The following is a 16,832-nucleotide window of genomic DNA, read 5'->3' as shown; positions in this document are numbered from 1 at the left end:
ATGTTGTCTTAGTCGAGTGTATAAAAGCCACTGGAACACGGCAAACCGAGTGTACCGCGTCAAATGTATCGGAATTGATCCATGCACCGTGTTACAGATGTTATTATTAAAGCTCTTATTTTTCATACAAAGCTCTGGCTTATTTTCCTCCATCCCGTCCCGTCCCGTTCCATCCCGTCCCGCGTAAAGGAAGGAAAACACGCTTTTGGGAATGTGTTTTCAAACACAATATTTTTCCCCGTTTTTCTCTTATCTCGTCTGTCGAGGCAGAAGCTGCCGGAGGACAAACACACGCTCGAACTTTATTTGTTTTATTCATGTAGTTTCACGTAGTTTTATTATGTAGAACCGTTTGAAAATTGCTGCTGAATCTGTCCTGGATGGCAGATTGGGGTGCGATGCTTGGCTTTGACCGGTAGAGGCGCTGTTGAGTCATGCATCACTTGTATGCATATATTAGTTCTTCCTCATTTTCAATATAAAAGGCCTAAATAAATTCCTCTAAAATACATTTTGGACATGGAAGTATGTCTATTCATCTTTTAAAAAATTATAAAAATAAATAAACAAAAATAAATAAATAAATAAATATAAATAAAATAAAATAAAATGAATAAATATCATAAAAATATAAATAAATAAATAAAAATATCAAAATATTAAGGGAATAAAGTCTTATTATTATATTATTAAAAGAAAGGTTAAACAGAAAGTTGGAAAAATGTAAAAAAAAAAACACAGCTAAAGTCAGAATATTAAAAGAAAAAAGTAAATTTAATGAGAATAAAGTCATAATATTATGAGAGAAAATAGCAAAATAACGTCGTGTAGTAACATAAAGTTGAAATAATTAAACAAGTAATTTTTTTGTGAAAAGTTTAATTTTGGGGAAATTAGGGTGGGGAAAATGTAGAATATTATGGGAGTAAAGTCATAATAGTTCAAAGAAAAGTGATAAAAATGTAAAAAAAAAAAAACACAGCTAAAGTCAGGATATTAAAAGAAAAAAGTTTATTTTAATTTAATGAGAATAAAGTCATAATATTACAAAGGAAAATAACGTTGTGTTAGTAACATAAAGTTGAAATAATTAAACAAGTATTTTTTTTTGTCATAATAGTAATCCATTTTTGGAAACTTAGGTTGTGAGAAAAAATAATGTCATATTAGTAGCATGGACTTGAAATATAAAAAAAAATTAAGTGATAATATTAGGAGAAAAAAACAATTAAAGTTTAATTTTGGGTAAATTAGGGTGGGGAAAAATGTAGAATATTATGGGAGTAAAGTCATAATAGTTAAAAAAAAAAGTGATAAAAATGTAAAAAAAAAAAAACACAGCTAAAGTCAGAATATTAAAAGAAAAAAGTAAATTTTATGAGAATAAAGTCATAATATTATGAGGGAAAATAGCAAAATAACATTGTGTGGTAACATAAAGTTGAAATAATTAAACAAGTGGATTTTTTTTAAAAATAATAATAGCAATCAATTTTTGGAAACTTAGGTTGTGAGAAAAAATTAGAATGTTACGAGAATAAAGTCAAAATATTATCGTAATATTACGAGGAAAAAATGGCGAGATAAAAATGTACGAGAAGACATCAGAAATGGAAAAAAGGTGTCATTTTAAAGGGAACGACGTCAAATTATTGAACAAAATTTGCAATTTTATGAGAATAAAGTGATCATATTAGGAAGAAAAAATGTCATTTTAGTAGCATGGACTTGAAATATTTTATATTTTTTTTTATTATTTTTAATTTAATTTAATAATTTAATTTTTAAAGTGATAATATTAGGAGAAAAAAACAATTAAAGTTTAATTTTGGGGAAATTAGGGTGGGGAAAAATGTAGAATATTATGGGAGTAAAGTCATAATATTTCAAAGAAAAGCGATAAAAATGTAAAAAAAAACACAGCTAAAGTCAGGATATTAAAAGAAAAAAGTAAATTTTATGAGAATAAAGTCATAATATTATGAGGGAAAATAGCAAAATAACATTGTGTGGTAACATAAAGTTGAAATAATTAAACAAGTGGATTTTTTTTTAAAATAATAATAGCAATCAATTTTTGGAAACTTAGGTTGTGAGAAAAAATTAGAATGTTACGAGAATAAAGTCAAAATATTATCGTAATATTACGAGGAAAAAATGGCGAGATAAAAATGTACGAGAAGACATCAGAAATGGAAAAAAGGTGTCATTTTAAAGGGAACGACGTCAAATTATTGAACAAAATTTGCAATTTTATGAGAATAAAGTGATCATATTAGGAAGAAAAAATGTCATTTTAGTAGCATGGACTTGAAATATTTTATATTTTTTTTTATTATTTTTAATTTAATTTAATAATTTAATTTTTAAAGTGATAATATTAGGAGAAAAAAAACAATTAAAGTTTAATTTTGGGGAAATTAGGGTGGGGAAAAATGTAGAATATTATGGGAGTAAAGTCATAATATTTCAAAGAAAAGCGATAAAAATGTAAAAAAAAACACAGCTAAAGTCAGGATATTAAAAGAAAAAAGTAAATTTTATGAGAATAAAGTCATAATATTATGAGGGAAAATAGCAAAATAACATTGTGTGGTAACATAAAGTTGAAATAATTAAACAAGTGGATTTTTTTTTTTAAATAATAATAGCAATCAATTTTTGGAAACTTAGGTTGTGAGAAAAAATTAGAATGTTACGAGAATAAAGTCAAAATATTATCGTAATATTACGAGGAAAAAATGGCGAGATAAAAATGTACGAGAAGACATCAGAAATGGAAAAAAGGTGTCATTTTAAAGGGAACGACGTCAAATTATTGAACAAAATTTGCAATTTTATGAGAATAAAGTGATCATATTAGGAAGAAAAAATGTCATTTTAGTAGCATGGACTTGAAATATTTTATAATTTTTTTTTATTATTTTTAATTTAATTTAATAATTTAATTTTTAACGTGATAATATTAGGAGAAAAAAACAATTAAAGTTTAATTTTGGGGAAATTAGGGTGGGGAAAAATGTAGAATATTATGGGAGTAAAGTCATAATATTTCAAAGAAAAGCGATAAAAATGTAAAAAAAAACACAGCTAAAGTCAGGATATTAAAAGAAAAAAGTAAATTTTATGAGAATAAAGTCATAATATTATGAGGGGAAAATAGCAAAATAACATTGTGTGGTAACATAAAGTTGAAATAATTAAACAAGTGGATTTTTTTTTTAAATAATAATAGCAATCAATTTTTGGAAACTTAGGTTGTGAGAAAAAATTAGAATGTTACGAGAATAAAGTCAAAATATTATCGTAATATTACGAGGAAAAAATGGCGAGATAAAAATGTACGAGAAGACATCAGAAATGGAAAAAAGGTGTAATTTTAAAGGGAACGACGTCAAATTATTGAACAAAATTTGCAATTTTATGAGAATAAAGTGATCATATTAGGAAGAAAAAATGTCATTTTAGTAGCATGGACTTGAAATATTTTATAATTTTTTTTTATTATTTTTAATTTAATTTAATAATTTAATTTTTAAAGTGATAATATTAGGAGAAAAAAACAATTAAAGTTTAATTTTGGGGAAATTAGGGTGGGGAAAAATGTAGAATATTATGGGAGTAATGTCATAATATTTCAAAGAAAAGCGATAAAAATGTAAAAAAAAAAACACAGCTAAAGTCAGGATATTAAAAGAAAAAAGTAAATTTTATGAGAATAAAGTCATAATATTATGAGGGAAAATAGCAAAATAACATTGTGTGGTAACATAAAGTTGAAATAATTAAACAAGTGGATTTTTTTAAAATAATAATAGCAATCAATTTTTGGAAACTTAGGTTGTGAGAAAAAATTAGAATGTTACGAGAATAAAGTCAAAATATTATCGTAATATTACGAGGAAAAAATGGCAAGATAAAAATGTACGAGAAGACATCAGAAATGGAAAAAAGGTGTAATTTTAAAGGGAACGACGTCAAATTATTGAACAAAATTTGCAATTTTATGAGAATAAAGTGATCATATTAGGAAGAAAAAATTTTAGTAGCATGGACTTGAAATATTTTTTTTTTTTTTTTTTTAATTTAATTTAATAATTATATTTTTTTAAGTGATAATATTAGGAAAAAAAAACAATTAAAGTTTTTATTTTGGGGAAATTAGTGTGGGCGAAAATGTAGAATATTATGGGAGTAAAGTCATAATATTTCAAAGAAAAGCGATAAAAATTATTTAAGAAGAAAATTGAAATATTTGGAAAATTTGGGGAAAAAAAAAAAACAGAAAAATTGAAGTTGATAGCAATAATGATCTTTTTTCTCCTTCAATTATGTGACAAAGCTGAGATGCAATATTCATAAGTTATTATCAAAGCGACATCCTTCCCTTTTCCACGAAGTGACCCCCGCAGGAAGAAGCTCTCGTAGGCCGCTACGGGATGAACAAGAATGCACCGCTAATTGTTCTTAATGATGATGGCGAGGACGCGGCGTAGCGGCGAAAGAGACGCTGCTGCTGCCGAGCCATCCGTCATCATCATGGTGCCACGACTATATTTAGCATCAAGATGAATCAGACGAGCGACTGAGTCATGCGTCACCCAAGAAGACGAGATGTCTCCCGAAATCTTCTCTTTTCTCGTACTGCAACCTCATGTCTAATTCATCGTGTGACCTTTCTCGTAGTGACCTTGACGTTCGTATCACTTTGCCAGTCTTCCTCTCGTTTCATCGATCGTCCCGACCGTTTGTCTTCCTGTATTTTTCCACCGCTGCTGTTTTGGTTTTGCTAGCATACTCCCGCCGTGGTTTCCTCCCTCTTTTTGTAGCAGCAGCTGTGTCCAAGCAGGTACTGAACTCTTATCTGCCCCGTGAGTGTGTGTTGTTGTCTGATGCTATCAGCACTCGGGACACCAAAACGAAAAGACAAATGAAGTTTATGCAACGACGATATACGATAACAGTACGGATGTATGAGCTGTTTTTCTGCAAAGCAAACAGGAAAGCGAGCGAGCGTGTTTGCCGTCCAGCGTGAAAACACAAAGGACACTGTTTTTTTTTTGGGTTTTTTTTTTGGTCATTTGCAGAGCAAACTACCAGCATTATCTCCCAACATAAACACGGGCCTCATCTGTCACGGTCCGATGAAGGACATCAACCTTGAGCTCTCACGGTCCGCCAACCGGGATTGGGGAAATGAAATGAGATTTCCCCGAGTCTGTTTCGCAGATGAAATCTGGTGTTGTGTTGCTTTGTGTGCTCCCACAAAGTCGGCTTATTTTCGGTTAACAAATACGTAGCAAAAATAACGAGCAGAAGAAATGGATGAAGAAGAAAAAACAAATGAGCAGAAACGACATGAATGTCCAAGCAGAAGAGGCAAAGTCCAACAAAAACTGCGAGGAAACACGCCAAAATTAAAACGGATATACCTAGCATGGTAGCGCTAAGTGTTTAGATAAGTCTCTACTTATAAAAATGTCCAAAACACTACAATGCAACATTAGTATGCTAACAATGCTAACGTTAACATGCAAGCCAGCATGGTTGAGGTAAGTGTCTGCGTGTGGAATACTTAATAAAATGTAAAAAAAATGCTGCCATGTTAAATTTAGCATGCTAGCAATAACATGCTAACACCTGTGTTTACATAGGTTTCTAAAAATAGATAAAAAGCAACTATGGTGGTGTTAGCCATGCTAAAGTTAGCTAAACATAGCATGACATTGCTATGTGTCTGCCATGTCAAAACTACAAAAATGGCTAAAAATGCTACAACAATGTTAGCATGCTAGCATTGGCATGCTACCCACTAAAATGATAGCAATATGTGTTTCTGTAAGTCTCTACTTGTTTAAAATGTCAAAAACACTACAATGCAACATTAGTATGCTAACAATGCTAACGTTAACATGCAAGCCAGCATGGTTGAGGTAAGTGTCTGTGTGTGGAATACTTAAGAAAATGTAAAAAAAAATGCTGCCATGTTAAATTTGGCATGCTAGCAATAACATGCTAACACCTGTATTTATATAGGTTTCTAAAAAATAGATTAAAAAGTGTTAGCAATGCTAAAGTTAGTATGCTAAACCTAGCATGACATCGCTAAGTGTCTGCCAATGTTAAGACTACAAAAATGCCTAAAAATGCTACAACAATGTTAGCATGCTAGCAATGCTAGCATTAGCATGCGACCCGTTAGAATGATAGCACTATGTGTTTCTGTAAGTCTCTACTTGTGAAAATGTCAAAAACGCTACAATGCAACATTAGTATGCTAACAATGCTAACGTTAACATGCAAGCCAGCATGGCTGAGCTAAGTGTCTGTGTGTGGAATACTTAAGAAAATGTCAAAAAAAGGTTCCCATGTTAAATTTAGCATGCTAGCAATAACATGCTAACACCTGTGTTTACATAGGTTTCTACTATATGAAAATAGATAAAAAGTGTTAGCGATGCTAAAGTTAGTATGTTAAACCTAGCATGCCATCGCTAAGAGTCTGCCAATGTTAAAACTATAAAAATTGCAAAAAATGCTAGAACAATGTTAGCATGCTAGCAATGCTAGCATTAGCATGCTACACGTTAGAATGATAACACTATGTGTTTCTGTAAGTCTCTACTTGTTTAAAATGTCAAAAACACTACAATGCAACATTAGTATGCTAACAATGCTAACATTAACATGCAAGCCAGCATGGCTGAGCTGAGTGTCTGCGTGTGGAATACTTAAGAAAATGTCAAAAAATGCTGCCATGTTAAATTTAGCATGCTAGCAATAACATGCTAACACCTGTGTTTAGGTTTGTACTCATGAAAATAGATAAACCTAGCATGACATCGCTAAGTGTCTGCCAATGTTAAGACTACAAAAATGGCTAAAAATGCTACAATGTTGTTAGCATGCTATCAAAAATATAAAAATATCAAAAATATAAAATATAAAAAGGCTAAAAATAGCATGTTAATATGCTAATGTTAACATGCAACACCAAACATGGTAGCGCTAAGTTGGTGTTTTAATACTCACTAAAATTGCAAAAAAATACTACCATGTTAGTGATAGCAATGCTAACTGCTAGCATGTAGCATGGTAGCATAATATACCAGGAGTTGTTCATTTTGACTAGCTACCAAAAGGTGGAAATAACAACTTTTTCCCTCAGTAATTGTTCCTCAATTAATGTTTACTTTTTTGAAATTATTTTTTGTATTTTTATTCTATTCCAGATTGACAAAAATTATATTTGTTACAAAAATGTTACAAAATTGTAGCAGTACAAAATGTTGTTGTGTATGTTGATAGCTTGCTTGATGGGGGGGGGGGTCTAAGAATTTGTTATTTTTTTAAGGTGAGGGTATTTTTGTGGTCTGTGCATGTTTGCTCATGTCAGACAGGGGATGCTGGTACCAGATACCAGATCAGAGAGCCCACCAGGTTCATATCTCTCTTACATAATCTCTATATCATATCTCTATACATAACCGAATCATCTGTACTAATGCGGGTGTATTATATGATACTTTCTGGAGATGTGGCGGCCTCTAGCGGTGAGAAGTCGCACCTGCATTAATTTACTGTCGTTTTCAGCAAACGTGGCAGTGACGTCAAAACCGGAAATGCCCCGGATCGGAACTTTAACTCGGGTAGTGTATTTTTCCCACCTTTTCACAGAAGGCCCTCTGAAAATGGTGTAATTTATTCACAAGTAAGTCTGAATCGAGTCACGTTTGGTTTGTGTGTGTTATTTAAGATTAGGGTGGTTTATTTGATGGAATTCGGGCATGGAAAGCGAAAGAAACCGTCTGGAAAGACTAGCTAGCTTTCTGTGGCTAACGTTAGCCTTAGCCGGTCAGCTGTGAGGTTGAATCGACGGCCTTCCGGAGAGAATGACATATAATGTCATATTCCCATCAACAATACAAAGCAACCAGTTAAAGTGTTGTTTATTGTCACGATTACAGTACGATTAGCAACAATTTAGTTTATCCCAGACTGGCCTTTTTGCTAGCTAGTAGTCGAACAGCTAGCTTCAGTTAGCATCGGTAATCAGCTTTCACGTCATCTGTGAGTCACTCCGACACCATGACGCATTGACACGTCTTTAATTGACGGGCTGAATGGATAGAAATGTGGCTCCCAATACTACTTCGTCTTTACCAGATCCACTCCACACGACGACGACGACGGCGTTGCAGTTCCAAGTGTGGGCTGGTGACCGTTGACCGGCGACAGGATGACTTGCCGTGACCGGACCATCGAGTTCCAGTCGGCCTGTAAATCGCTCCAAGGCAGACAGGTGGGCCGGGTTCTTGTCTTTGACTTTATTTGACAATATTAATAATTAAATTACTGCATAAGAACATTTATGGTTCGCTGTAAGTGCTGGTTTTAGTTGCTTGTTTACTTGTTTTTCCATCTTTGGTGTTATAACACAGTGATCCCGTTTGTTTTGCATTATGGTGCGTTCAAACTCGTCAAAACAAACTTTGGTCCGTTTGCTCTGTTAGCATGCTTCTTTTTGTCACGCGTGAACGCAATCCACAGATCCCAGGACCCCCAAAAAATAAAAAAAATTGAATATTATGATAAACAAATCAAAGAATAACGTTACAGTTTTATTTAAATTAGGTTGGGGTGAAAGTTAGAATGTCTTGATAATTAAAACAAAATTAAAATTAACTAATAAAAATTAAAACTCGCTATTAAAACACTTCCAACAAGCTTTTATGAGGCATTGGGAACGAGTGTGTGGTGAAGCTAGTTGCTAGCCAGCTAGTAGCTAGCTAAACGAATATTGGCGTATAAGAATAATAACAATGCGTAGCCTTAGTGGTGCTTTTTGGAATTTTTTTCTTTATAGGCGGAATATAGGACCATAGATCCACATTGAGAAAAAAAATAATCAAGATTTTTTTCCGAGAAAAACGTTAGCGCGCAGACCTCAAAGCTAGGAGACCCCGAGTTCAATCCCACCCTCGACCATCTCTGTGTGTAGTTACCATGTTCTTCCCGTGCATGCGTGGGTTTCCTCCAACATTCCAAAAACATGCTAGGTTAATTAGCCACTCCAAATTGTCCATAGGTATGAATGTGAGTGTGAATGGTTGTTTGTCTATATGTGCCCTGTGATTGGCTGGGTCACCAGTCCAGAGTGGACTCCGCCTCTCGCCTGAAGACAGCTGGGATAGGCTCCATCACCTCCGTGACCCTCGTTAGGATAAGCGGTAGAAAATGAATGAATGAATATTATGAGAATGAAGTCATATTATTATGTTATTATTACTCAACAATAGCAAAAATACATAAGGAGAAGAGTAAGTATGGATAAAAAAAGTTAATACCAATCATACGCATTGTCGCTGATAATACTGTTAATAATAATACTAATACAAATGTTTAGCCCGTAGTGGTTATTTGCGTTAAACGGCAGTCATTGACGCATTAGTATCTATTAAAGTAAAATATTAATAAAGTAATTTTTGGTTTGTGGTTAGGATTACAATGTATTACATATCTTCTTTACTTCCATTGTTTACTAGAATGGAGTGCAGCCCAGCAAACCAGCTCTCAGCGCTCTCAGGCAGCGCAGTGACTTTACGGTCATGGCCAAGTAAGTCCACCCAAGATTTTCATCACATCGCCCACCAACATTGACACAAACAAAACTTTTCATTGTATGTTTTCCTCGCAGGAGAATCGGAAAGGACCTCAGCAATACATTTGCCAAGCTGGAAAAGCTCACAATCTGTAAGCTAAAATTGTATATATAATAATGTATGGTACCTTGGTTAATGTCATTAATCTGTTCCGGAAGGTCCGACTAAAAGCAAAGCGGACTCTAACCAAAATTTCCCATAGAACATAATGTAAATCTGATAAATCCATTCCAGACACCCAAAAATGTTAACACAAAACATATTTTACAGACAATAATTTTAGTTTTACATGCAGAAAATGATGCAAAAATAAATGTAGCCAACTGTATTTGTTTACCATCATTACATATACTTTAAGGCTGTAACGCCCTTCACCATACACTTTACTCAAACCGGACGTAAACCAAAAAAATGTGCTAACCAGGGCGGATGTTAACCGAGGTACCACTGCGTATATAGAATATACACTCTAGTACTTCCTGGTGTGCTGATTCCTTTTTTATGCTGCTGTTGTTTGTAGTGGCCAAAAGAAAATCTCTATTTGACGACAAGGCTGTGGAGATTGAGGAGTTGACGTATATCATTAAACAAGTGAGTCATTATCGCCGAATCATGAACAACTTATTAAAAAAAAAAAAAAAAATAGCGATGAAACGCTAAAATGTTTGTTGTTTGTACATTTTTGTATAGGACATAAACAGCCTAAACAAACAGATAGCACAGCTGCAAGACCTGATCAGGTCGCGTGGCGCTCCGGGTGGCAAACACATCCAGACCCACTCCAACACGATAGTGGTGTCCTTGCAGGTAAAGACCCCCCACACACACGCTTCAGTTTCAGACCTAATTTTAGCCAAGTATTTTTTATTTTTTATTTGGAGACGTGTTGCCATAATTAATCACATACATTAATTTTATTCCCTAGTCCAAACTGGCCTCGATGTCCAATGACTTCAAGTCAGTCCTGGAAGTCAGAACAGAGGTGAGTCACGCTTCAAATTTCACTCCCTGAATATAAGCAGCACACCCCAAATTTCATAAGAATAACAATTTTGTACATTTAATAAGCCACACTTGTCCGTAGACCGCTCGAATGATAGCGCTATCTGTTTCTATAAGTCTCTACCTGTGAAAATGTCGAAAAACGCTACAATGCAACATTAGTATGCTAACAATGCTAACATTAACATGCAAGCCAGCATGGTTGAGCTAAGTGTGGAAAATGTCAAAAAAAATGCTGCCATGTTAAATTTAGCATGCTAGCAATAACATGCTAACACCTGTGTTTAGGTTTGTACTCATGAAAATAGAAAAAAAAGCAACTATGCTAGTGTTAGCGATGCTAAAGTTAGCATGCTAAACCTAGCATGACATCACTAAGTGTCTGCCAATGTTAAGATGGCTAAAAATGCTCCAACGATGTTAGCCTGCTAAAATATAAAAAATAGTAGTATAGTAGCAATAGTAGCATGCTAGCAATAACATGCTAAAACATGTGTTTACATAGGTTTCTACTCTTCATATGAAAATAGATATAAAAGCAACTATGCTGGTGTTAGCGATGCTAAAGTTAGCATGCTAAACCTAGCATGACATCACTAAGTCCGTAGACCACTTGTGTCCATATGGTAACGTGGGTGTGATATATGTGACATTAGCGTCCACATCACTACTTCCTGTATTTGCACTCTTGAGCATGATGGGAACTGTAGTTCTTTTAGCCACATCAGCGTTTAAAGGGACACTGACATGAAGTTGTATGACATCCAGATCTGGCTTCCAAAACAATATTCATTCAAAAGAGTAATCGGATCACAAACGCATGACTCCATCGTATCGCTGAAGGTCCATTGTTGTGCCTGTTTTTTGGGAATGTCATACAACCTCATGTCTAAAAATCCCAGTCTGGAATTGACCGTAATGGTGCAGTTGTGGTTTTGGAATCATGCGGCGTTCCCGTCGTGTTTCTCGTCTCCGTATGCAGAATCTGAAGCAGCAGCGCAGCAGGAGGGAGCAGTTCTCCCAACCCCCTTCTGCCTCCTCCCCTCTGATGGCCAATAACTTCAGTAAGTCCACACACTGCTAATTTGGCTTGCTTTTCTCACAGTAAAGTGGTGGCGCTGGGGCTAAGGACGGCACTTTTTTTGTTGTATAGCTCCCGCTGAGGGCGTGTTCACTCCGTGTGGCGGTTCAAATCAGCGCCTCACAATCCAATTCCCACCGAAATGTATATTTGATTGCGCCACACAAGCCGCCTTTTTAACCTTCCTCTTGTGTTAGCTTTCTGCTATCATCTATTATGCTAACGGGTCGGTTTTGACCCATGTATTAAATCAGCTATAAAAATACACTAGCTTCTCATGTCCTGGTTACCTTCTTAGGCTTCCTCATCCATGAAAATGTTGCTTTTAATACTTTTGGTGTGGGCATGGAGGCCATTTTTTGTCACTATACCCCTCCATTTTAATTTCCAAAAATGGTAAAAATGAACCTCAAAAGAATCATATCAATAAATTGAAGGTTCTTTTGTTACCTGGCTATTACTGGGGGCTATAGAACATATCTCTTAAATCAATTAGTTTTATTTATGTTCTCATTTATACTCTTTTTATAACATATTGCGCAACTGCAATGTGTCTTGAGACGCATGCTAACTCGCAAACAAGAGAGCTAGCGACCTAAACGGTAGCCTCCAAGTTATTTCCTTTTAAACGTAAAAAGCCAAAACTTACCACTTCCACACGGACAGGGAGGATAACTATTAACAGTTATTTAACATTTTAACATGAACATTAATCAAACGTAATATTTTTTTTCTGGGTACATGATACCATACAGCATCCATATCAAACTTGCACATGTCCACATGTGGCCCGCGGGCCGCGTGTTTGAGACCCCTGCTTAAAAGTCATATTATTATAACCGGGTCCAAACTGACCCTAACAATACAGTGGTGATAATTTCAACCAGACCATTTTAAAATGTAGTAAAAAAATTATTTTTGCGGTTTTATTTTGTTGAAATAGAGTTTCCTGACCAAGTCAAAAAAGCCTTTAATGCAATAAACAAATTTTATGTGATTTTTTTTTTTTTTATGCATTAAAATGTAAAACGGGTCGATGCCGACCCTAACACAAGAGGAGGGTTAACCCAGACGGAAACACCCGAGCATCCCACACACGGTTTTCCGGCGTGATTAAGCATCAGAGTGAACACGCCTTAACGAGGCCTCCTGTCATGGCTTCATTCAGTCATGTCAGCATGTTAACACGAGCCTTTTATTATTATTTTATTAGTACAAATGTCAACAAATAACAAACCCCAGCTGCTGTGAAAAGACTGCTTTTAAAAAAAGAATAATTCCAGTCAATAAAAATCCATGTGAATGACTCTTCCCCATGTATTTGGTCCTCTGTAACGCAAAAATGACAAAATATTTTAGGGAGCCGCAAAAAAGGGGCCCAGGAGCCGCATGCAGCTCGCGAGCCGCGCAATGACTACCAGGGCTTTACAACCTCAAATGTAAAAGGTATTTCCCTGGACCGCTTGACTCTCTCAGCGTGTATAATTAATAAGAATAATAATAATAATAATAATAACAAGCCCAGCCCTTCTTTCCTGCTTTCCTCATCTCTACCATTTGAGGACTTGTTAGCATCTGAGCTGTTGTCTACTTTTCTACTTTTTTTTTGTCTTTTTGTCCCCTCAGAGAGTTCGGTCCTGATGCAGGACGAGTCCAGGAGTCTGGGCGACGTGGCCATCGACATGGACTCGCACGCCAATCCCTTGCAGCTCCAGCTTATCGATGAGCAGGTTGGTAGCGACGGTACCCGACTTTACCGTCTCTGCACGGTCTCCAAGGTCCACATTTATGCTCCCAAGACTACAAAGCTATGCTACTGGCTAGACCGGGAGGCTTTGGGAATCCTGTGCATTTTTCTTTCCGGCAACCTTTGTAGTAGCTCTTAAAAACAGTAATGTTTCTGTCATATAGAGGATCTTTGACTAGAATCCTCGTAGTACATAGCTCTTAAAAACAGTAATGTTTCTGTCATATAGAGGATCTTTGACTAGAATCCTCGTAGTACATAGCTCTTAAAAACAGTAATGTTTCTGCCATATAGAGGATCTTTGACTGGCGTTTTTCTGTCATGTAGAGGATCTTTGACTAGAATTTTGTAGTAACTCTTAAAAACAGTAATGTTTCTGTTGTATAGAGGATCTTTGACTGGCGTTTTTCTGTCATACAGAGGATCTCTGACTAGAATTTTTGTAGTAGCTCCTAAAAACAGTAATGTTTCTGTCATATAGAGGATCTTTGACTAGAATTTTTGTGGTAGCTCTTCAATACAGTCATGTGTCTGCCATATGGAGGATCTTTGACTAGAATATTTGTAGTAGCTCTTAAAAACAGTAATGTTTCTGTTATATAGATGATCTTTGACTGGCGTTTTTCTGTCATAGAGAGGATCTTTAACTAGAATATTTGTTGTAGTAGCTCTTAAAAACAGTAATGGTTTCTGCCATATAGAGGATCTTTGACTAGAATCTTTGTCGTAGCTCTTAAAAACAGTAATGTTTCTGCCATATAGAGGATCTTTGACTGGCATTTTTCTGTCATGTAGAGGATCTTTGACTATAATTGTTGTAGTAGCTCGTAAAAACAGTAATGATTTCTGTCATTTTGAGGATCTTTGACTAGAATCTTTGTCGTCACTCTTAAAAACAGTAGTGTTTCTGCCACATAGAGGATCTTTGACTAGAATCTTTATAGTAGGTAGCTCTTAAAACAGTAATATTTCTGTTATATAGAGGATCTTTGACTAGCGTTTTTCTGTCATATAGAGGATCTTTGACTAGAATCTTTGTAGTAACTCTTAAAAACAGTAACTAGTATTTGTCGTAGCTCTGAAAAACAGTAATGTTTCTGTTATGTAGAGGATCTTTCACTGGCGTTTTTCTGATATATAGAGGATCTTTGACCAGAATCTTTGTAGTCGCTCTTAAAAAACATTAATGGCAAATTCCTCTTGTGTCTTGCTGTCACAGGACTCGTACATCCAGAGCCGGGCGGACACTATGCAGAACATCGAAAGCACCATCGTGGAACTGGGCTCCATATTCCAGCAGCTGGCACACATGGTCAAAGAGCAGGAGGAGACCATCCAAAGGTTAGTCCATTTTTTTGTATAGACGGTAATTAGCGGGCTGATACGAGGGAACTATGACGTCATACCGATAAATCTGATAACGTTAAATTAAAAAAAAAGTCAAGATGAGGTGAGCAAATCAAGTGCTCCTTTTCTCTTCGGCTCACTTGTAAACAAACATCCACTCCCGGAGGAAGACACTTCACATGAGGGGGGGTGGGGGGGACCCCATCCAGCAACAGAACCCCTTATCAGCCCCCGGAAACGCCAGGACCGCAGTGTTTGAAAAGAAAATACACCGCTCGGAGCGTGTGCCCGAATACAGTACACCTTTCCGGGCTATGCCAGGTGGATCCTCCATTTGCTACATTGGTCTTGAGAAGCAGAAGGTTGTCGGTTTGAAAAAAAAAAAAGTCTCGCCAAATAAACCCTTGGCCTTCCCTCGGCAGGATCGACTCCAACGTGGAGGACACGCAGCTCAACGTGGAAGCCGCCCACTCGGAGATCCTCAAATACTTCCAGTCCGTGTCGTCCAATCGCTGGCTCATGATCAAGATCTTTCTCGTACTCGTCGTCTTCTTCATCATTTTTGTCGTCTTCCTCGCTTGAAGAAGAGCGGCGGCCGCATTGCATGATGGGAAGAGAAGCTGAAGCTGGACTCGCTTTTGAAGGACACACGAGCTTTGGATACAAACTTTCGTACGGAGAACTTTATCCAAAGGAAGTTATCTTAAAGGAACGCTTTTCTCCTGCGTGAATAGAACGACTTGTACTTTGACCAATTATTCATCAACATTTAATCCATACGGCTTTAAATCAACGGTTTGATTCTGCAAACTTTTTTTTTTTTTAATTTACTTTCCGTATACGACTTTGCCAAACTGCGTCGCTTCTGAGATGATGCTCCTTTTTTTTTTTGGAATTTTTTTCTCCTCCCGCAAGCCTCCGGTGACAATGTGAAATATTTTTAGATATATTTGTTTATTTGCCAAATGCATAAAAGGAGCAGCGGCACAGCTGACACAACACAACCAAGCACAAGCAGACCCAGAACGGGAGAACTTTGCCGACAGAAGCCCCCCCCCCCAGCTGGTCCTTGTGTGGAAAAACCGCTTATGCAACAACGAGAGCTTTTGGAATGAACGCGTATGGACGTTGTGATCCCGGGAGATTCCAATCTTCAAAAAAAAAAAAAAAAAAAATTTCATGTTTGACATCAGCGCTTATGAAGGGGTTTTGAAGGCAACCTAATCGACCCTGGAGGTTTCTATTTTCGGATGTCACACACCGACTCCTCTCTTAAGCTCATGTACAGGATGTTATTTAAATGACCAATTTTTAAGAAGAAATAACACATTCTTCCACTTACTTTTTTTTTTTTTTAGCTGACTGCCTTACTTTGGATGTACAAAGTGCAAATAGTGATAACGGTGTATTTGATCGGAAAATGCAAACGAATAAAACAATAATAGGGTGCCCGGCATTGTGGGATTGTGTTGTGCGATAAGAGGATTAGTGATATAATTAGATCACGTACCAAAATAGATTCTATCGTTTATCGCATTCACGTACGCTCAGGATGACTCCTCACATCTATATTATGTATTCGGAAAAGCCTTTTTGTTGAATCGGTAGCACAAAAAAAGGCATCGCATAAGCTAGGGGTGTCCAAAGTGCAGCCCGGGGGCCAATGTTTGTGTAAACAAAAATGTAAAAAGAAGCTGAAATGTTGACAATAATAAAACAAAGCTTGCTTTTTCATTACACTTTATACACTAACCCATCGTTTATCATGTTTTTTAAAATTTTTTAAAAATTTTAAATTAATACATTGTAGCTGTAGATTAATCTATTATTAGTCAAACGTAAATATGTAGTATGTAGTATTTTGGACACCAGGTGGCAGTAACGACACAAAACATTTAGGATATTAGCTTACCTTACATTACCTTAACACTATATGAAGTCAACCATACCATCTACCACATCAGGTACGTACATAAAGCTTCTAAGCTAACTG

General features: G+C 35.9%; 1 protein-coding gene across 2 annotated transcripts; it reads left to right on the top strand.

The window, feature by feature from the left end:
- The first annotated feature begins 7,552 nt into the window (after positions 1-7,552).
- Positions 7,553-16,583, top strand: stx5a (syntaxin 5A). Of its 2 annotated transcripts, XM_058060061.1 has the most exons (12): positions 7,553-7,711; positions 8,167-8,302; positions 9,546-9,616; positions 9,698-9,753; positions 10,183-10,253; positions 10,353-10,469; positions 10,588-10,644; positions 11,647-11,728; positions 13,105-13,191; positions 13,372-13,475; positions 14,712-14,833; positions 15,262-16,583. In XM_058060061.1, the coding sequence occupies exons 2-12, from the start codon at positions 8,240-8,242 to the stop codon at positions 15,419-15,421; spliced, it is 990 nt and encodes a 329-aa protein (XP_057916044.1). In that variant the 5' UTR covers positions 7,553-7,711; positions 8,167-8,239; the 3' UTR covers positions 15,422-16,583. The 2 variants fall into 2 exon arrangements, with proteins under 2 accessions (XP_057916044.1, XP_057916055.1); XM_058060072.1 differs by lacking the exon at positions 13,105-13,191 and having other exon boundaries at positions 7,554-7,711.
- Positions 16,584-16,832: the final 249 nt, after the last annotated feature.

Source organism: Doryrhamphus excisus, chromosome 2 (assembly GCF_030265055.1).
Source record: "Doryrhamphus excisus isolate RoL2022-K1 chromosome 2, RoL_Dexc_1.0, whole genome shotgun sequence".
Lineage (NCBI taxonomy): Eukaryota > Metazoa > Chordata > Actinopteri > Syngnathiformes > Syngnathidae > Doryrhamphus > Doryrhamphus excisus.
Note: the sequence above shows the minus strand (reverse complement) of the source record. Positions and strands in the feature narration are given on the sequence as shown.